The sequence below is a fragment of the Dendrobium catenatum genome, unplaced genomic scaffold (assembly GCF_001605985.2).
Source record: "Dendrobium catenatum unplaced genomic scaffold, ASM160598v2 fragScaff_scaffold_637, whole genome shotgun sequence".
Taxonomy (NCBI): Eukaryota; Viridiplantae; Streptophyta; class Magnoliopsida; order Asparagales; family Orchidaceae; genus Dendrobium; species Dendrobium catenatum.
In genome coordinates this window covers 1,531,591-1,553,515 of record NW_021319099.1, presented here as the reverse complement: position 1 = coordinate 1,553,515, position 21,925 = coordinate 1,531,591, and the positions used below count along the sequence as shown (strand labels likewise).

General features: G+C 35.2%; 2 protein-coding genes across 5 annotated transcripts; both read right to left on the bottom strand.

Moving 5' to 3' along the window:
- Window positions 1–999: 999 nt before the first annotated feature.
- On the bottom strand, window positions 1,000–4,511 carry LOC110102619 (ataxin-10). Of its 3 annotated transcripts, none has more exons than XM_020831035.2 (3): window positions 4,450–4,511; window positions 3,679–4,205; window positions 1,000–1,982 (listed from the first exon to the last, which is right to left on the bottom strand). In XM_020831035.2, exons 2-3 carry the CDS (start codon window positions 4,202–4,204, stop codon window positions 1,144–1,146), a joined length of 1,365 nt encoding a protein of 454 aa, XP_020686694.1. In that variant the 5' UTR covers window position 4,205; window positions 4,450–4,511; the 3' UTR covers window positions 1,000–1,143. The 3 variants fall into 3 exon arrangements, with proteins under 3 accessions (XP_020686694.1, XP_020686695.1, XP_028551299.1); XM_020831036.2 differs by lacking the exon at window positions 4,450–4,511 and having other exon boundaries at window positions 3,679–4,040; window positions 4,105–4,443; XM_028695466.1 differs by lacking the exon at window positions 4,450–4,511 and having other exon boundaries at window positions 3,679–4,021; window positions 4,105–4,205.
- A 626-nt stretch (window positions 4,512–5,137) lies between these two features.
- On the bottom strand, window positions 5,138–19,538 carry LOC110102570. 2 transcript variants are annotated; one of them, XM_020830947.2, is made up of 5 exons: window positions 19,314–19,538; window positions 9,423–9,670; window positions 8,686–8,896; window positions 8,434–8,583; window positions 5,138–5,555 (listed from the first exon to the last, which is right to left on the bottom strand). In XM_020830947.2, the coding sequence occupies exons 1-4, from the start codon at window positions 19,446–19,448 to the stop codon at window positions 8,461–8,463; spliced, it is 717 nt and encodes a 238-aa protein (XP_020686606.1). In that variant the 5' UTR covers window positions 19,449–19,538; the 3' UTR covers window positions 5,138–5,555; window positions 8,434–8,460. The 2 variants fall into 2 exon arrangements, with proteins under 2 accessions (XP_020686606.1, XP_028551298.1); XM_028695465.1 differs by lacking the exon at window positions 5,138–5,555 and adding an exon at window positions 7,152–7,369.
- Between the last annotated feature and the right edge of the window lie 2,387 nt (window positions 19,539–21,925).

The window sequence follows — 21,925 nt, the reverse complement described above, 5'->3', positions numbered from 1 at the left end:
TTTAAATCTTATTATAATTTGAACACAATTAAAAACAAATAAATGATCTTGAACAAAATTAAAACTAGATATATTCGTTCAATCCCTATATCAACTCCACAATAAATAAATAAATAAATTTGAACAAAATCATATTTAGGCTTCGTTTGAGGAGAAATTATTATGTGCGAACGCCGAACTCAGTTTACAATCCGGAGACCCATCAGAATACATCACGTCAGAGATATCAAGGCAGGTACCAAACAGTACCGAGCAGGAGTCAATGTGATACATTCTAAATGGTCTCTGGACATCGTTCAACATCCGCACATAATAATTTTACTTGTTTGAGACAATTTTCTTAGTACTTCTTAAGTCAACTTTCTAGCACGTGTCAAAAAGTACATGTGCACCTTAGCATTATGCTTTATTTGTGTTTTTGGGTCAAAAGGAAGGATCTAATTGTGAGTTTTTAAAATCTATACATTGCTCAGAAAAGAAAGTGGCTGACAAGGAAATCAAAAATGAAAATAAGGCCAAGTCCAAAAAAAAGAAAAAGAAAATAAGGCCAAGTAAACTCGCTGTTGCAAGCTTTAATAGGTTGTTTTGTGAATCACGCGTGCTTACTATGAAGCAATGACAGTTCTAAGGGACCACAATACCTCCTTAGGGAATATCCAACCGAAAATCTCATTTTCACTCTAAAATACAGTGAAACTAAAAAAATATCGTGATTCATATCCAATTGAACTTCATTTTCCTCGTTTATGCGAAGATAACCGCCTTTCTCCTCTTTCGCGTGTTTCTTCGGCAAATCCGGTTGAGACAGAAAAATCGCGAAGGTGAACAAAGCAACGGCAATATTGACGTCCTACTGTTCACCCTCCACTGATTAGTGATTTTTTTGCTGTTCGAATGGAGCAAACCAACTATGCCTTACCGTCGTTTAGAGTTCAATTGGAGATGCCCTTAGCTCAACTCAAGTGCCTTTTTCATCTGGTCATATATAAGAAAGAAAAAAGCAACAAGAAAGTATGCTGCAATTGGACACCGGGCTGACAAAAATGTCATACAAAGGTATCAGGAAAAAATAATACAAACTTTTTTAATCCATTCTTAAGGGCATTTTTGCTACATTTCTGATTATAGTAAGAACAACTCACACTAAGAAACATTAACAAGTTTTGCACGACCAGTGTTCTTGTTTACCTCCACTTTTAATCCAAGCCCTGAAATTTCTGGCGTATTTACAGTATCTTGCAGCTGAAGTTCAACTATACACTGCTGGTTTTCCAAGTTTCCTTCTAGCAAATTCCTTACCGTCAGCAGCCCCCATTCTCTCAAAAAAGGGTTATCATCATCAACAACACATTGTTGCAAAAGCAAAGGAATTGCATTCCTCTTCCTGATCTCATCTTGAACTTCCTTCTTCCCGTGCAGACAATTACCAATGACTGAAACTAAATCCCTCCTAAACCCTCTGTAAGGGCAAACCTTCTTCGCCTCTGTATTTTCCATGGATCTCCTTACAATGGAAGGTGGTTCCAGTTCCTGGAGAAAACCCAAAACAAGTTCCACGAGACCAGCTGATAGTAATGAGTTCACTGGAGCTTCTAAGATTGCCAAAGAAGGATCTTCCCAAGCACAAGCATCCCTCAAAATTATGAGAGAGTAACCAAGCACATCAGTTGTGGGGAACCCCGTTGGAAGAGCAGAGGTTCCTCTTGAAATGAAATCTGTAACATTAGAAGCTTCCTTGAAAACTTTCTGGATGCCAAGGACAAAATTATTGGTCACGCTGATGTCTCCAGGCCTTTCACTAAGGCATTTTGATAAGAGTCCGAGAAGAAATGCTTGGGTGTTAGTAAAAACGGTATATTTCTCATCAGTATAACTATAACCATCCCTGGCAAGGCCCGTCTTTTCAAATAATTGCGAGAAGTATGGCTCCTCGATGCATATTTTAGTAACAAGCCACTCTAGCCACTCTTCCTGATACCCATCTGCGACATACAACACAGTGAAAAACTGAAAAATTATGACACAAACTATGCTAGAAAAGCATAGTTGCAGAAGTAGCTTCTTGCAGATAAAGTAAAGAAGATGAAATTTCTATTCCTAGAGATGTAGGAAGAAAAGCATTCAATTAGATCCTTCAATAAACTCCCTGTCAACAAGACCTAAATGATTAATGTTCAAACCATAATGGTGAAGGTAAAAATACTGAACAACAACAACATCAAGCCTTTATCCCACTATGAGGGGTTGGCTACATGAATTTTTTTTTTTTCCATTGCATCCGGTAATAATCAAATTATCATTTAAATCTACTTAAGAAATGTCATTTATAATATTTTATGACAAAGTCTTTTTAGTTCTACCTTTACCTTTCTTAATATAAGCTAAATCCAATACATCTACTTTCCTAACCGGGACATCAGAAGACCACCAAACCATCGAAAACTACTCTCTATAAAATTATCTTTCACAGGCGATACTCCAACCTTTTCAGGTATATGCACACACAGATCAAAATGACTACTATCTAGTTGATGCATTTTCTTTGCTGATCTTCCAGCCTTATTGTTACATGCGCAAACTAAAGTTTGTTATTCATTATAGGTGTTACTCTCACCATTACTCTAATATTATAATTTCTTACCATATTCATCATAGCAAATTGCACGTCCATATAAATGTTCTCATTTTCTATTATCACACTAGATTAATAACAACTTATTTATTGCTCAATATACTGATCCAGATAATAGAAATTTACCATGCTTAAGTCTCCATATTCTACTGAGACATTTCTATATATAAATCACTTGTAGCTCTAGTAGTTGTCCTCATCTATATCCTATTCACTTGAATAATAGAATTAAGATACTTAAATTTATAATATTTAAATATAGCATGATTACTAATAATATTGACTGGAAATTATCAAGATACTTGACCAAAGTAACATCCAATATACTCAATTTTGTTCTGCTAACCACTAAGCCTTTTTATATTTTGATAATTCCAACATATTTAAACAGGTTAAAATTCAAGAATCATTTGACCTTTAATATTGATTGGTAATTATCAATTAGCAGCCACTGAAATTGCATATCCACTAAAAATTCACCACAATGAGACCCGTGTCAACAAAAGAAAATTTGGCGGTTGATGCAAAGTTTACAGACAAATATAAATCCTATTCCATAGTCCATGACATATCTCACCTGAAAAATTGAAATAAAAAGCTACTATAGCATGGAAGGAATTGAATTTTGAAGGCCTTTTTTGGGGCTTTGAAGTTCTTTTACATCATAATGAAGGAACTCCCATTACAAAAAAAAAAAGGAACACAGAAGGAGAGTGAGTGGCAGGAGGCAGTGCTAGAAATGATAATTTGGTTAAAGGAGGGTCTGCCGGAGATGGCCAAGTAGCAAGAATGGGCTTAATACGTAGGCTTGTATATACAAATTTCAAGTTGTATACAGTCACGAGCAAACATGCAAGTTTCAGGTACAAATGAATTTCTCAGATATAAACCAACACCTTAAGCTGCAAATTAATCATGTATAATTTTAAGTCCAGTTAATTTAAATTTGCCGCCAAGAAAAGGCAACGAATCCCCATACACATGGAAAACTGAAGAAACAGACAAGCAAACGATTAAAATTAAGGCTTCAGGCCTAAGAAACATACCAGTCAAAGCTGTCATGATGATCTCCAGCATAATAGGCATTCCCTTCTCATCATCGCAAAGCTCTTCAAGCCTTCGACGCCCACCCCCTGATGAGCAGCAGGTGTCTAACACCATACACAGAGCATCGCAAACCCTTGGCTCCCTAAACTCTGCAAGTTCCAAGAATCGTGACGGAAAGTTGGCTGCCCACACGGCCGCACGGTGTTCCTCCCCTGCTAAGGCGACATTCCCTAGAAGCTGCAGCCCAACCCGACGGATCTCTGCCGTTGCAAGGGGCGAGCCGAGGACGGCCTCCATCACAGCAGAGCCACCGTTGTTGAGGAAGGCATTCTGGTTGGCAGCCTGGCCAGCGCAGAGGTTTCTAAGAATTCTAAGAATTAGTAGGACATCAGGAAGGGTCGTTGGCAGGCGGAGAAGAAGAGCACCTATGGTTCCGGTGGTGGTGAGTTGGGCACAGTCCTCTGGTTTTTTGGATGCTTCGAGGAGCTTTTCTAGGGTTTCTTCACTTTCTGCTTTTGCTTCCATGCTGTGGGAAACGAGCAGAGTAATGCGATAAGAGAAATTTTTAAGGGGCTGTTTGGTACCAGGATTTATGCAGAATTTGAGAAGGAAAAATCCTGCCAAACGGGATTTGAGCGCCCCGTAAATCTCATGGCGGAAGAAATCCTCCGTTTCCCTCTTTTTGCCGTAAATCCTGGATTTACTAAATCCTCTAGTTCGGCGGATTTACGGAATTTGGTCGAAGAAGCGCGCGAAAGGGAGAGAGTTACCTTAACAGCCAGCGAGCTCCCGTTGTTGCTTCCGATTAAACTTTCGTAACTTCCGATCCGACAGGAAGGGAAATTCGTTAAAGGAGCGAAGTCGAACAGCAACGAAGGAGCCGAAGAAGCGACTCGTGCAATCTCTACACCTGCGAAGCAACGAAGCCGAACATCAAAAGAGAAAGATGAAAGGCAAACCCTAAATTGATTAACTTAATTAATTAAATAATTAATAATATAATTAGTGTATAAATTAATTTTATTAATTTTAAAATCCTCGGACCTTCGTCGCCTATCGACTATGATCCCTCCAACCAGCATTGCCCATCGACAATGATCCCTTAATCACCGCCACCCGCCAACTACGGCCCCTTCGACCTTTATCGCTCGCTGAACTTGGTCTCTCGACTCCAACCCCCATCGCCCGTTGACTATGGACCCTTCAACCACCGTCGTCTGATGGTCATTCCGACCTTCTTCGTGCATCAACCACGGTCCCTCACTTTGCCTTTTTCTCTTTCACCCTTTTTCAAACAATGAAGTGTGATGGAATAAAATTATTAATATATGATAGTTTCAAAATAATAATTATTTGTTTATAAAAAAATATTTATATTATTCACAACAACTTTATAAAAAATTAGTTTCTCATACTAACTTCATAACAAACTTTGCAAAATCCTCCAATCATCCCAAATAAACCATAAAGTTATTTTTAAAATATGAGTAAAACCAAAGAACAAAAAGGTTCGATACTTCTCCACTAAGGATATTTATGGCATAAACCCTAATCCCTAAGGTTAGCCATATGGCATATGCTATTTCATGATGAGCTTATCCCATCGCTCCAATGAAGCAGCTATGTCCATCGGCACTATAAAGAAGATGAAAATATTGCAGTATAAGAGAAAAACCTGTGACTGTGAGAGAGCGGACTTTGCTAAGCAAGTCAGTTCCAGGGCGCCTCTACCTTGGCAGAGTTGAAAGGTAGCTGATTTTTCAGTGCAGTTTATTCAGAAGTGGCTTTGATTTCCTCTCAATGGTCTGCCAAAGGAGAGTTGCCCTGCGACTGACTCGCCTTTTGCTTAGTGAGGGTTTGGGTCTTCATCAAAATTCTGCAAAGACGAAAAAAAGAAAAAAAATTGTAAGTGGAAAAATATTTTGCTTTCTCTTTCATTATTTCTGCCAGTTTTTTTTTTTTTTTTTTCACTAAGGGGCTGTTTGTGGTAGCACTCAAGATTTGATTTAAGTTGAATTTCATAAATCCGCTAAATCAGGATTTCGAAAATTCTGATGGGCATAAATCCTGAAAATTGTTTAGTAACATTCATGATAAATCCTAATAAATCCCGTGTGACTGTTTGGCTACAGAATAGATTTAACGAGCAGATTCTTCCTCTAGAGCCAATGGATTTCGTAAATTCGGCAAAAAAACAGGATTTAGGAAATCTGGGATTTAGCACGAAAAGGCGGAATTTTTCTTCTATGGCGGCTTTCATTTGCCGTGAGAGTTGGTTTTGCATTTTAGGCCGTTTGGCTGGATTTCGCTCAAATCTGCCTCAAATCCGGCCTACATCTTGCTACTAAACATCCCCTAAAACTGGTTTATGGGGTCTGTCATCTGTGATTATATGCATGTACATGGTTCATCCTGGTGGTACTCAATAGTTATTTTTTTAATGGTGCGCAAATTTTTATAAAAATAGTTATAAAATTGTTATGCAGAAAATAATAAAATTACTCTCATTGTCGAAAAAGAAAATATTCACAAATTTCTGAAAAATAATAAAAAAATAATATTCAAACAAAATTGTGATTGCTATCTGAAAAAGCAAAGCAATGCAAAAGCATTCCGCACAACAAGATTATTTGAATATAATTTTATCCGAATAAGCATGATATTTAAACACAAATAACCAAATATATTGCACCAAACAATCTCTAAATTGCATCCAATATACTAAAACATTAATCAAAGGTCAACATATTCCAACAACATATTTTGTTATTTATCGTTCATAATAATTAAAAAGAATTCCAAGCGTACGTTAATTCACACGTTAATGATAAGCATCACTCAAAATCAAAGTTACTCTAATCAAGGAAACAAAAAAGAAAAAACACTGCACTGTCACCTGGCAGTGCCACCTGGCGCCACTTGCGTAACCCATTAACAAGTAACAACGTTACTTTATTTTGTCTTTTTTACATTTTTTTCCCCCAGTTGTTAGCACCTCAAAAAAACAATAGTCATGTCATCAAAATTTTCCTTATTTATATATCTAATACTCTATCTAAAAAAAGAAAAATTATTACATGCAGAGTCCAGAGGCCAATTTGTGTTTTCGTCCAGACGGATCGTCCCGACTGCTCCAGGTTCGTACAGACGAAAATGGCAGATTTCTTCACAAATTTCTTCAGTTCGTCCAGTACTAAATCCAGTTCGTACAGACGAACTGCACTAAAAAAAAAATCAGCTTCTTGAAGGGTTTTACACAATTTGCTATCTCGGAGGAGTCTGCAGACCAGTGGTTTGCGACCAGTGGTTGTCATAATAAGGTATGGTAGACACAACCATTATTATTCTGTGCGGACACCGGACACAGCTTACCGTTCAAAGACGAATCAGGTGCAGCCATGTCATCCAGTACCGAGCTCGATGCCGAGCAGTACTCAGCTCGATATCAAGCAATACCGAGCTTAGAATCAAGCAGTACCGAGCCGTGGTACCGAGTAGAGGGTGACGTGACACATTTTCATTGGGCTCTGGATAGCGTTCGGCGTCCGCACAGAATAATTCATCCCTTATGTGACCCGGAGTAAGAGAAAGCAATCCAAGGTGAGATTGCAACGAGCCATCCTAACTTTTCTAACTTCATCCAATATGACGGTAGGTTTGCTAGGAGTAGAAATCAATCAGAATCAATGGCTAGCAGAGATAACAAGGTACAAAAAAAAGTTATGGGCTAGGTCAGTTATGCATGTAAGGGCTTATTTGCACAAAATGTTTATGAATTTTCTAAATCTGTAGAATTGTATATGAAGGCCTATCTCAAGCAATTGAATATATTGTAACACCTTGTGAACCAGGCATGATTTTAAATCCATGTTGAAAATCTTTAAGTTTTGTTAAAATGCATCAATCCTAACAATTTACCCATTTTCTTATAACATCATAAGTTCTTCTTTTTTTATGTTTCATTGGCAATTGCCGTTAAATTCCTGTTAAAGGAAAACCAATGACTATATTTGGACAAAATAAATTAAGATGCATCTCAGAAATATTATCCAATGGACGGTTGAGATCTTATATTCTTATGCAATCGCAATCACGATTTACTGTGCAAAGAATCCTCTTCCAACCATTCATCTCATTTGAACAGTAGGGATTGAATTATCTAACCCTTATCTAAAATCAATACAGTTTCAGTAGACTTAGGCTTCGTTTGGGATGACTTTCTTACTGCTTCTTAAAGCAGCTTCTTAATTTAAAAATTAAATTTTTGTACTAGAAAATTGTTTTAAGAAGCAGTAAGAAAGACGTCCCAAACAAAGCCCCTTAATCCCAGCAGTCCAGAATAAATAGTCAGTCGGTACTGCCCCCTAAGTCTAAGCACTGCAGTTAACATGCTCATTAAAGACAATCAACACCCTAGCAAGAGGGGATAGAAAATAAATGAAGAACTTTTTTAATTAAAAGCATATGTTGAAAACAAGGGAAAAGTGATGTTCCAAATTTTTTTTTTTTTTTTTTTGGGAAAATAGATGTTCCAAATTCAAATCAAGAAGCCAAACTGAACTAAAACATAGAATAACATAACTTTTTAACTAACAAATGGCTTATATCTGATTATTTGCATCTATTTTTAAAGAAAAAGAATAACCATTTTGTTTTCCAGTTGCTTAGCAGCCATTAACTTAACTTGGAAGCTCAGTATTTATCATTCTTTCTTGAAGCAACATATCTCGTCACTGAAAGTAATAAGCACTTACTCGCATGCAGAGTCCATCAGAGCTGTATCATGCAAAAGCTACATCCGAGCGCAATACATATTTGATACCCTTCGTCACAATACGAGCTTCATGCAACATGCACTTTGCTCCGTGAAGATGAAGAAGAGCCATTCCCTCAAGTGGAGTAACCTGGGAAAGAGTTAACCAAGCCAGAACAAAGTTTAATTAAATAAAAATCTGGAGTTGAACTATATTTATGTATCTGGAAACGTTCTTATAATAAAATAATACCTCAGCGACAACCCCAAGTTTTTTATCATAAAAGACAGTCTCTCCACCGGCCAGGGGTTGCATGGAAGAGTCATTATTGCCAGGGTTGGTCTTCCCTTTTGGACTTATGCTGCCGCTAAGATAAACTAGTAGAGTGTAGTATGTTCGAGCACCTTGTTCAAGGTCTACACTCTCGTCAATGTGCCGTCCAAACTTCTGGCCGACTTTATATCTAAAAAGAACGAAACGGTGTCAATATCCATTAAAAAATTATGAAAAAAGTTCCAAATATAAACTAAGGCTTCATTTGGGACAGCTTTCTTATTTCTTCTTAAAGTAGCTTTCTATTAGAATTTTTCTATTAGAAAGCTGCTTTAAGAAATAGTAAGAAAGCCGTCCCAAACGAAGCCTAAGACTTGGAATGCCACTAGTTTTAATAAGTAATTATATATCATTCTGCTGTATTGGTAGCTTTATGAAGTCATGAATACAGAATTAAGTTCCCAAGTGTAAGGCTTTAACATATGATAAAAATACCTAATGAGTTATTTATTCAAATTTAACTGAGGTGAATAGTTAAGAGTTTACAGCAAAGAGGAAAGATACATTTAGTTCACATTCACAAGCATGAAAAGTATAGGGGGTAAATTATGGATTCGTGTTTTAACATCAGATCTTTTTCCCTAAATTAGACTTAAAATGAAAACTGCCACAAGATCAAAGGATAGAATAAGCAAAAATTTATATATATCCATCACCTGTAGAATCTAATATTTGGATTTAGACCAACAGCTGCTTTCCCATTAGGTTTGATGTCATCAAATGCTTCTTTCAAGCCAGACTCCCATAGACTTTCCGCAAGAAACGGGTCAATAACAGATATGCGATCATTGTCTCTGTAAGCTTCACCTTTGGTTGGACCCAGGCTCCCTTGGTGGGTGAAACCGAAAGACTCTGCAACTTCAATAAATGCCTTTGCTTCATAAGCTGTGAGGAAGTTTGATATCTGAAAATCACAAACGAAATTGCAGGATGAGTCCTATAGGCAAGGATCATACAAGGTACCTATGTAAAGGATGTTAAGAAAGAGTGTTTTTCAATATAAAGGCAGCTACAATAAATCACAAAGTAAATGCAAAAAAGATAAGATATCACAAAGAGAAATAAAAATTTAATAATTTAGTTTAAATCTATTATAACGGCTACATAGAGATCAAATAATCCACTAAACTTCAAATGAGATTGATAGGAAACACTTGTAGATCTCAAGTATTTCCTGTCAATCTTCGGGAAACAGCGAGAATTCTACCCAAAAATCCGCACAAAACCACGAAAACAATAAAATAATTTGTATTATTTGATGAAAGGAAAACGAAAAATAGCAAGATACAATTGATCCTCTATTCGAGAGGAGGATCGATCTCTCTCAAATCTCTAGACGCCGCTAGAGCCCAAAAGAAAACCTAAATCTATGAAATCTCAAATTTCAGCCAAATTCAAGATGCCCTAACCCTAGGAAATCAAACTATTTAATGCATACAAATCAAAAGAAAATCTCTAAACAATCCCTACATTCAAATTTCCCTCCCAAATCCCTCAAAATTCTTTCCCAAAAAGTTCCTTGAAACTTGGCGGCTTGATCGGCGTATGCGGGAGGCGGAGAAGTTCCGCCTCAATCCTGTCTGGGCCGGAACTGTGTGGACTGGCTGGTCTGATCCAATGGATCGGTTTAATAATACTACCCTTCCAAAGACCACCTTGTTCATAAGGTGGAAAGACGACACCCTCCTCTATTCCTTCTTCATCACAAACAGTAAGAACCTCTTTGTACAACATCTTTCATCAGTGATGGAGGTTAAATAAGGCTTTGCAATACCCCAGTCTATTAGCGACAAAATGTCAAACTTTGTCATATTACTATGATGCTCCTTAATATTGAATTTTTGATAATCTTGCAATATCAATCTTACCTTTGAAAGCTCCCATTTGACAGAAACTTAAATTTGCATTGCTCTTCCAAAATCGTAAGTAATAGATTTCATAATAGCTCTAGCTTCTGTGGTACTTGATTCCATATACTTAATTACTTAATATCATTCATTCTTTCAAACACGTCAATATATGGCATTGCACTGTATAGCACATTGATTGATTTTAGTAACTCTATTCACCTTCAGGACAACCAACACACCCTTACATATCTTAAATGTGTTAGCATCACCCAAGAATCTATATCCTGCAACACTAAAGCACTTAAAAGATATTAGATTATTTTTCAAATATTATACTTATCTGACTCTAGCTAATAAAATAGTCAGACAAGTGACCTCAATTTTATAGTGCTGGAACCTCCAATCTTGCATACAGCTCTATTTCTACAAACACACTGGAACTTGACTCATATATGAAACAACAACAACAACAACAAGTTTTTATCCCCCTACATAAGCTGCTACATTAATATTTGTTGTTGTTGTTGTGTTCTATTAAGAGTCAAATTTTCATTTAAATCTTTTTTAATAATTTCTAACCAAGTATTTTTAAGTCTATCTTATCATTCTTAACATAGGTCGGATTCAATACATCTATTCTCCTGACAGGGTCATCAAAAGACCAACTTTTTATGTGACCAAGTCACCTAAGATGACTATCTCAAATCTCATCTGCCACTAGAGCTACTCCAACCTTTTCACGCATATACTTGTTTCACATTCTGTCTCTAAGTAAAATGCCACCTAAGCATCCTCATTTCTACAACACTTCACTTAATTTTATACTTCTCTTTTAACGGCCAACATTCTGTGCCATAAAGCATAGCAGGTCTCACCACCATCTTATAAAATTTTCCCTTAAATTTGAGGGGTAATTTTCTATCACATAATATGCCCGATGCATTCCTCCACATCAACCATTCAACTTGAACTCTTCAAATAATATCCCCCTTTATTTTGCCATGAATTTAAAAAATAGACTCGAGATATATAAAATATGCAATTTTTTAATCACTTGATCACTTAATATGACAATCCCACCACTAGATCTATTATTACAAAAGTTATATTCCCTGTATTTGATTTTAGAACTACTTAAACAAAAACCTTTAGACTCTAGGATTGACCTCCATGATTTAAGTTTTTCATCAACTCCCTCTCTAGTCTTATCAACAAGAAGAATATCATTAACAAAAAGCATAGACCAACGTACGTCATCTTGCAAATGTCTAGTAAGAGCATCCGGGACTAAAGCAAAAAGATATGGGTTTAAAGTTGATCCTTGATGTAATTCAACTAAAATAGAAAAATACTTGGTCAAATTATCTTGTGTTTGAACAAAAGTAATAACTCTTGTATACATATCATTTATGACTTGAATATAAGCATATTAATTCCTTTATTTTTTAGGACTCTCTAGAACACTTCTCTTGAAACTTTATCATATGCGTTATCTAAATAAATAAATAACATGTCTAAATCCTCCTTACTCTCTCTTTACTCCTCCATCAAACCTCTCAACAAATGCATAGCTTCCATAATAGATCTACGAGGCATGAAGCCAAATTGATTTTGAGAAACATTAGTATCATGCTGTAATCTATGCTTAATTACTCTCCCATAATTTTAAGGTATGCCACATTAAATCACCTTTATTCTTAAAATAAGGAATCAACACAATCTTTCTCCACTCATCTAACATCTTTTTAATTTTTAAAATAATATTAAAAAAATCTAGCAAGCCAACAAATTCTTTGATTTCCAAAGCATTTCCACACTTCTATTAGAATATCATCATATATTAAAAACACATGAAAATTTGACCATATGTAATTAAAACAAAAAGTCCAAAATGCATTGCTCATTACACCGACGGTCTTCTATCACCAAAAGAGCATCACCAATTTCATAAGCAAAGAAATTTTAAACAATAATTGCATTAATAAGCTTATTTTTTTGTGGTCATCAATTATTTTTATTTTGTTTTATTCTAAGTAAAATAATCCTTCCATGTGCCTTCTAACAATTGAAGCAAAAAACATATTTTAAATTTATTATGAGATTTACCTCTATCATGATTAGAAGAAAAAAATCGCTCATCGAATCTCCTTTTATCTTGCAATAAATCGCTAGCTGTTTTATTGCCTTCTCAACCTCAAAAATCACATCATTTAAAAGAAATAAATTATTAACATCTTCTAAGATTATTGTATCACAGCTTCATAATATGATATTTCAAAAGTATTTGTAAGAGGAAGGTAAAGAGTACAACATCGAAAAACAAAAGATCTTCATCATCAACAATCACATCCATATTTTTAATCTCAATTGATGGAATTCAACTCGCTCAAATATGATTTAAGAGGCATATATTCTTGCATGTGAAGCATGATTTTAAAAAATGATTTGAGGCATATGCCATGATGCACACTAAAAAAGCCATAAGGCTTGCACCTTATTATCCTCAGTGAGGCTTATGGCTTTTTATCGGAGGCGTTTGAGGCACCTCAAATGAGTTAATATTTTAAAAAGACTTTCCTATATTATGTTATATAATATTTAAATAAAATTATATAATATTTATATTATATTATACTTTCATTTTAGGTCAGCCAACCAATACCTCTATTTAGGTCGAGAGTTTGATTGGATACAAGATGAATGAAGAATCTAATTTATGTTATGTTTTTACAAAAATTTAAAAGATATAAATCTCAAGTTACAAAGACAGAGAAATCGTGCTGATGGAATTAATCATTTGATTGTTTATGATGTACAATGTAATGATATACAGGACTAAATTGCTGAGAGAGACTTATCATTCATCTTTGTTTTATCTTCTTCATACATGATTTCAAGCATACAGCCCATGAGTGTTTTTATAAGTCCCTATTGAACAAAAACACTACATATTTTGATTCTCCAAATGCCAAAACTCTTTAAGTTATCAAACTTCTTAATCTCAAAATTCACAATCATCACACATTTCATAACCTCGCCCTAATACCAGTTGTTAGAAAAATTAGTGTACTTTAACCAAAGGATAAGTATGATGAATCACAAAGTAACTACAAAAGCCAAAATAAAATTTATGTGATTTGACTTAATTATGCTTATGTCTACAACCTAACGGAGATCAAATAATGCATCAAGCTTCAAAAGACAACAACAACAACAACAACATCAAGCCTTTATCCCACTACGTGGGGTCGGCTACATGAATCCTTTTTCTCCATTGTGTCCTATTAAAAGTCAAATTCTCGTTTAAATCTAATAAAGAAAGGTCATTCCTAATATTTTCTAACCAAGTCTTTTTAGGTCTACCCCTACCTTTCTTAACATAAGTCAAATCTAATACCTCTACTCTCCTAACCGGGTCATCGCAAGGCCGCCGTTTTATGTGACCAAACCATCTAAGGTGACTTTCTCTAATCTTATCTTCTACTGGAGCTACTCCAACCTTTTCACGTATATGCTCATTTCGTATCCTATCTCTAAGGGTAAAGCCACTCATCCACCTGAGCATCCTCATCTCTGCCACACTTAACTTAGTATTATGCTTCTCTTTTAAAGGCCAACATTCGGCACCATAAATCATTGCAGGCCTCACTACCATCTTATAGAATTTTCCCTTAAGTTTGAGGGGTACATTTCTATCACATAACAAGCCCGATGCATTCCTCCACTTCAACCATCCAACTTGAATTCTGCTGATAATATCCCCATCTATTTCACCATCACTCTGAACAATAGATCCAAGATATCTAAAACGTGTACTCTTATTAATGACTTGATCGCCCAAAGTCACAATCCCCTCACTAGGTCTATTACTACTAAAATTACACTCCATATATTCTGTTTTAGATCTACTCAAGTGAAAACCTTTAGACATGAAATTCCTTCATCTCCTAAGCATTTCCACACCTCTATTGGAATATCATCAGGTCCAACAGCTTTTCCACCCTTCATTTTCTTTAAAGCCTCTCTAATTTCAGTTTTACTAATACGCCGATAAAAATATAAATCTTTATTTTCATCTAGGGTGCTAAGGTCACTATAGTCAATCTTATTTTCACACTCTTCATTAAAAAGTTTAGCAAAATATCTCATCCATCTTTGTTGAATATCATCTTCTAAGAAAAGTATTTTTTGATCTTCATCTTTAATACACTTCACTTGAACTAAATCCTTACTACTCCTATCTCTTTGTTTGGCTAACTTATACATATATCTTTCTCCCTCTTTAGTATCTAATCTATTATATAAATCACTAAAAGCTAATGCCTTTGCATCGCATATTGCTTTCTTAGCATCCTTACGAGCCACTTTATATATTTCCCAATTATCAGAATTTTTAAAATTAAACCAGTTTTTATAACAAAGCTTCTTATTTTTAATTTTTTCTTGCACATTAGGATTCCACCACCAACTATTTTTACTATTGGGAGCTTTTCCCTTTGATACTCCAAGGACATCTTTTGCAATATTCTTAATATCACTAGCCACTTTTTCCCACATAATATTAGCATCCTCATGCACAGACAAAATCTTAAGATCTAAAATCTTATTTCCAAAAATATTTTTGTTAATATTCTTTAAATGCCCCCATTTAATCCTAGAAAATTGTTTTACTTTATTTTTTATTTTATGCCCCTTTATCTTAAAGTCCAAAACTAATAATCGATGTTGGGTACATAAATTTTCACTCGGAATAACTTTACAATCTTTGCAATCTAAACGATTTGATTTTCTAATAAGAAAATAGTCAATCTGGGTTGTATTATATCCATTTTTATAAGTGATGAGATGCTCATTCCTTTTCTTAAATAAGGTATTAGCAATTGAAAAATCATAAGCTAAACAAAAATCCAATATGGTCTTGCCACCTTCATTCGTCGTTCCGAATCCATGGCCACCATGAATGCTTTTAAAATCATCTACCTCTCTACCAACATGTCCATTTAAATCTCTTCCAATAAAAACTCTTTCTCCAAGAGGTATATTTTGTATTAATTCTTATAAGTCATTCCAAAAATTTAATTTAGAACTCATATCCAAACCTACTTGAGGAGCATAAGCACTTATAATATTAACAATCTTATCATCAACAACAATCTTTAAAGCTATAATTCTATCTCCAATCCTATTAATTTTTATAACATTATCCTTTAAACTCTTATCTATAATAACATCTACACCATTTCTAGTACGACTCCTACCCGAATACCAAAGTTTAAATCCTAAACTATCAATATCCTTAGTCTTATCTCCAACCCATTTAGTTTCCTGAATGCACAAAATATTTAACTTCCTATGAATCATAATATCTATTAATTCCATTAATTTTCCTGTAAGGGAACCTATATTCCAAGTTCCTATCCTAATTTTAGTTTCATGGACTAGCTTCTTTGCCCACATACGTCCTTGATGTGGGAACCCTTGCCTATTTAACACTGCACCCGGGCGCCGGTGCAGCGGCCCTTGCACACTTGTCACTGTATTCAGGCCATACAGCGCGTCGCTTCCAGGGGACGCCCTAGCATTAACACAATTTCTTAAAGGATTCATGTCATTATTGTTCGACAAGTTTTACGCTGGCTGTCGACTACCTAACGCAACCCTCCACTTTTCTCATCAAGCTTCGAAAGAGAGACGAAAAATTGCAACTTATACAAACTTAGAGATATAGACAAAGATACAGTTTTCTCTAACTCTGAGAAAATGCAATCACCTATTGCTAAGATGAGAGCTATAAATGGAGAATTTGTTGTTGCTCCAGTTGCTCTGTCTCCTCTCTATTATAGAAGTCCAAGTGAGAACTATTCATTGCTATGACAACTTTTTCTCTTTCTAGAACAAGAAATTATAATATTTCTTCGTTCTTCAATAAGCTCAATAGCTGTCCTCACAAGCACCCAAAATTTTTTTCTTTTTCTTTCTTGAATGACACCCCTTCCTCTCTCTTTCTCTTTCTCTTCCCCTTTTATTGCTTCTTGTTGTAGGATGCATCAACACAATGAAACTCTCCTCAAACAGTGCCTAGAGGTGATAGGTAGCAAGTTTGAAAAAACCAAGTGGATGGTTGTAGATATCATAATGTTGTTGGGTGGAGGATACAAGATAATAAATTTAGGGTGGTAGGTAGAACTTTGTATGATTTAGGTCAAAAAAATTATCCTTATATATTAATAAACAAATAACATATAATACTAAAATTGGAACTGTATCTTATGTAGTTATGTTTTCATATACAGTTATCAAAATTAGTATAAGCACCTATCTCTCAGCTGCGGTTTACAACACAAAATATTGAACTTCAAATATGATATAAATTGCTTCGTAATATCAGAAAAATATTAGAAAATGTTTAAGCAAATCCCTCTTCTTCTAAATAAGTTGCAACTAAGACCCTCACTTTTTGAGACCCATAAGTAGACTGTAGACCCGTGGTTGTTTCACTGATTGATTAAAAAGGAGGTTCAAAACTATTTTCTAAATTAATTTTGCCATTCAAAATTCCCCCCTCATTATTTCCCTGCATAAACATACTATGCTTACCATTACTTTATCATCAGGCTTTCTAAGATAATTTCTTTGAAATCAAAATAACACTATCTTTTCAATATATTTTTGCCCAAGCGAACCACTAGCTGGACCTCATTGGACTAATCTCCAACAGATGCAGCAAGAGTAAAATCCAGTGGTGGCAAGCTGAAAACATTCAGTCATTTCCTCTGTTGTTGTTTACAGTAATGGTATGGACCTAGATGTGCATTTTGACATGAGAATGCAGCGAATGAGGAACCAATATGAAAATTATAATAGAATAAATGCATGTCCAAAACAGGAACCAAAACAATAATTTAAGAAAAAATGACCTCATGGCGCAATTATTTGAATAACCAAAGAAAAATTACAGCTGCAGCAAATAAGTACAATCAAGAAATCAAAGTTTTCCAAGCATAACCTAACATTATGTCATGATTTCATACATATGCGTGAATAAACTGGTACAAATTAAGAATCTGAGGGAAACAACCACACTTGCTAAGCAAAAAAGAACTTGAGATTGCAAAATCAGCAAGCATAAGTTTCTTCCCAGTGACCAGAATGTTACATAACTAAATGGGGAAGCCCGTCTCTTCAAATGCGGATGGTGAATATATTAACAGTAGTAACTAAAAACGTGTTTGAATAACATGCTATCCCATCCTAAGCAATATCTAGTGCAGCACAAGCTCATCATATACATAGAACAGTAACAAGATCCTAAACAAAAGCCTTGCATCGGAAAAATTATTCTGTGCGGACAACGGACACCGTCCGGAGGCGAATCAGAGCACGCCATGTCACCCTTTTACTGTGTACTGGGGTGATGTGGCACGCTCTTATTCGCCTTTGGACGGTCCGGTGTCCGCACAGAATAATCTCTCCTTGCATCTAGCATAAAAATCATCATCATCATTCCTTCACAAAGTGCAAAGCAAAATGTAATTTGAATACATGCATGGCTGGCCCCTCTTCATATGTACTTCAACATGTTCTAAAATATTACACTCATTCCTATTTTTTCTTGGCCAGCCCCTCCAATACGGATATGTGAGATTGCAAACAAAAAGTGTTCTAAAACAATCTTAATTGCCTTGTTCAACCATGTACTTGCTTAGAAAAGGTTAATTTCATGTAATATCTCTAATAGTTTTTATAAATACAATCTTCATGTAACCATATTGGACTATTGAATGAAATTGAAGATTGTTGATTGCTTGCAATAAAGATTAGTAGCTTGATGGTTTCCTCTCTTTGAAGAATTTGGTGAGTTCTTTAAGTTTTCTTGATATGCTTGTTTTAGTTTGATTATTCCTATCATAGCAACTAACGATGATTGGATTCAGTAGGTTGTACAGAGAACGGCAGGGAGTGAAAATTGGACTTATGGGCACTTAATGGTTCATTGAAATAACTATGTTCGGCTATTATTATGACCAGATCCGGCCTGATCGCATCCAACCCGATATCTACACATGAATGCCCCACGAGTAGTAACAAAATCTTATAGTTTCAATGCACTTTATAGATTTTCCTTTTGAAGCGTATAAATTTTTTTCAAAAAAAAAAAAAAAAAGAACGTGTGGCATTTAGTATGAGAAATGCTAAATTTTCACCACCATATCAACACAAAGCTAATTGATACAGCCCAACAAACGGGGGGTTAAGTTTATTGATAACCATTCTAAATAACACAGCAATCTACGAGAACAACAATTACGAGGTTGCACGGACATTAAAAAGCTTTGCTTACACTATTATAAATCAAATTGGACCAAGTGCAACCCCTTTAATCTTTTTCAGAATGCCAAAATCTAATACAAAATAAGAAGGTAAAGGTCAGACTCGAGCTCTCAGAAGAATTTAACAAAAAAAATCTCAAAATAAAAGGAAGATCATCTAGTTCACGGTTACAAGTAGAAGGATTTCGCTTAACCTTAAAGATTGACATGAGGGAAACCTCTCTTCGAATAATTCGTTTAATGACAAACCAAAAACTAATTTCTCTCCAAATTAGACACTCCCATTGAAGAATAACAGGTTAATCCTAAGATGAAGCACATCCAATTAGACGGAGGAAGCAGTGCCAACAGTTCTTCAAGATCATACCGTAAAGAGATTGGTGCTCTTGAGGCGATTCATCTTCAGGTCCTTCTTAGGTTTGACTAAAGGCCACTTTCCACCGATTTCCTTAACCTTTTTCTTCTTCATCATCCGGAATTCTTCTTCGTCCCTCGCTGCCATCTTCGCCGTCGTTTCAGAAGACCCAAGAATGTACTAGGTATGCCTCGGTAAGGAGAACTTCCTTGTTTGTTTTGGAGGGGAAATGGGTAAGGAAAACTTACCGAAATGTCAACCTACCATACGAAAAAACGAGTTAAAAAAATTTGGAAATTTTCAAAATTAAATTCCTATTTCAATAAAATGCTCAAAAATATAAACACAACAACATTAAATTTGACTCAATCCGAGTTCAAATGGGACCAAATCGAATACCCGAAGTGCATTTGAAAAGTTCAAGTCATAAATTGGATGATCAAACTATTTCCAAACATGACATGCTTATAGCCGAATTGAGCGGCTCGACGAGACGAATCCAACGAGCCCAACATCGTTAAATTTTGATATCATTAAGACATTCAAACGCATAGTAAACAATTCACGATCAAGGGAATCAACATCTGCCATCTATTCAAACCACTCTCAACCTATTCATAATCTTCCTCTTATATATTGGTCATGTCACAATCAAAAAATTATAAATAGGCATCTCATTTCTCATGAAAGATGACCCAAGCAAGGAAGAGAAGGAAGTGAGTTCTCTTGCCATCAAACTCCTCCTCAACCAACCCCTAACTTACGTCTGGCCACCGATTATCGACTGACTTCTATCGGGGCACTGATGGAATCCGAACTTCCGCTGGACGACCAATTGACACCGGATTTCCGCTCAGCCACCAATTGACGTCGTGCTTATGGCCGAATGATGTCGAACTTCCGACTGACGCTGGACTTCTACCCAACTGCTAACTAACGTCGAATTTCTATTCATTCACGACCTGATGCCTTACTTTTGTCCGACCTCCTTTCATAACTAGATTTCAACGTGATGGTTGACCATTGTAATAGGATCATCCTTAATTTCAAGGATGAATCAATTACATTTATTCTATTATAACACTAGTGGAATCATTTCAATTGGGGGTAGCCCCTGATTTTTCATTTTTTCCAATGTTTCTCACATAAAAATTTTAGTGTTTCTTTTTTCTTCTATTTGTGTGTTAAATATCCGTACAATATTGAGACAAAAAAATCTAACTCTATCTCCAAGTATCTTCTAGCCCGCAACAAATATAAATGTAACTAATATATAAATTTGTAAATTTAATATATTATTAATTAATGTTATATATTTATAAATTATATACAAAAATTATATTATAATTTTTATATATAAATCTTTTATGATAAATAATTTATCATAAATAGATAAAAAAAATTTATAGTGTATGTACAAATAAATGAATAAATTATTATTATTAACCAAAAAATAAATATTATTCACTTTATAAAGAATTAATTAAAAATATGTTTAAAAAATTATACTGTATATATATTGTGAGTTTCATAATATCAATTTCATTTATTTAGTTCCACATCATTTGAAATTTTTTTCTTAATATTGTTTATATATCTTTTTGAGTTTGCATGTGTTAAGAACTCATTATGAAGTAGTGGGGTCATGCGAGGATGCTTCATTAATGTTTGGGGGAAAATAATTATGATAAGAATTTTATGTTTAATTAAAAAATAAGTATTTAAGTTTAATTTAATTTGTTAAATTGTTAATATTATTTAATATTAAAACTTTGATGTAATAAATTACTTGATTTAATTCTTTAATTAATTAGGCAATTGAACCGGCCAGTTCAAAGGAATTGAGGCCTGTTCGTCAATTGAACTGGAGGTTCTGGACGATTTGATTCAGAAGTAGTTTTCAGGATGGACTGAACTGACTTTATGACCAATTCACGGCTAAACCAATCGGATTCCTTGAATAATAGTATTATCTTATATTTAATTAATTCAAAAGTAAGGCCAATTAACAAAGTTAAGGGGGCATGTAAGGGCACAACTTATTTGGATGCATAGGGATTGTCAAAAATATTATATAGGGATTGTCAAAAATATTATATAGTCAGTATGAGAAGAAAACAATCCAACTGTTGGTGGCCGACTGATGGCGGTTTGATAGCATTGGTCGGTCAACAACCTCTAATAATATTGATTGCGTTGTGATGGTCCAATGGTAGAGGTTTGTGGACAATGGTGATTTGACGATGGTGGTTTGGTGACAACGATTTCAACAATTGTGATTGGGTGACGACACTTCAACCAAGTTAAATCTCGACAACAATGGTCGGGTTGCAGTGATTTAACGACGAGGAGATCAGCTAGCAGTGGTTCGACCATGGGAATCGGGCAATGCCGAATTGGCGATAGTGTTGGTTCAACTACAGTGGATGGGTTGTAGTAGTCTAATGATGGCGATCAGGCGACAATACTCTGATGGTGATTGGGTGGTAGCGATCTGATGAAGGTGGCTAAGCAGTGGTCTGATGATGACGGTCAGATAGTGGTTCAATGGTAGCGATCAAAATAATGATGGTAGTCGGGCGATAGTAGGACGAAGATCTAATTAAATGTCCCAAAATTTTCAA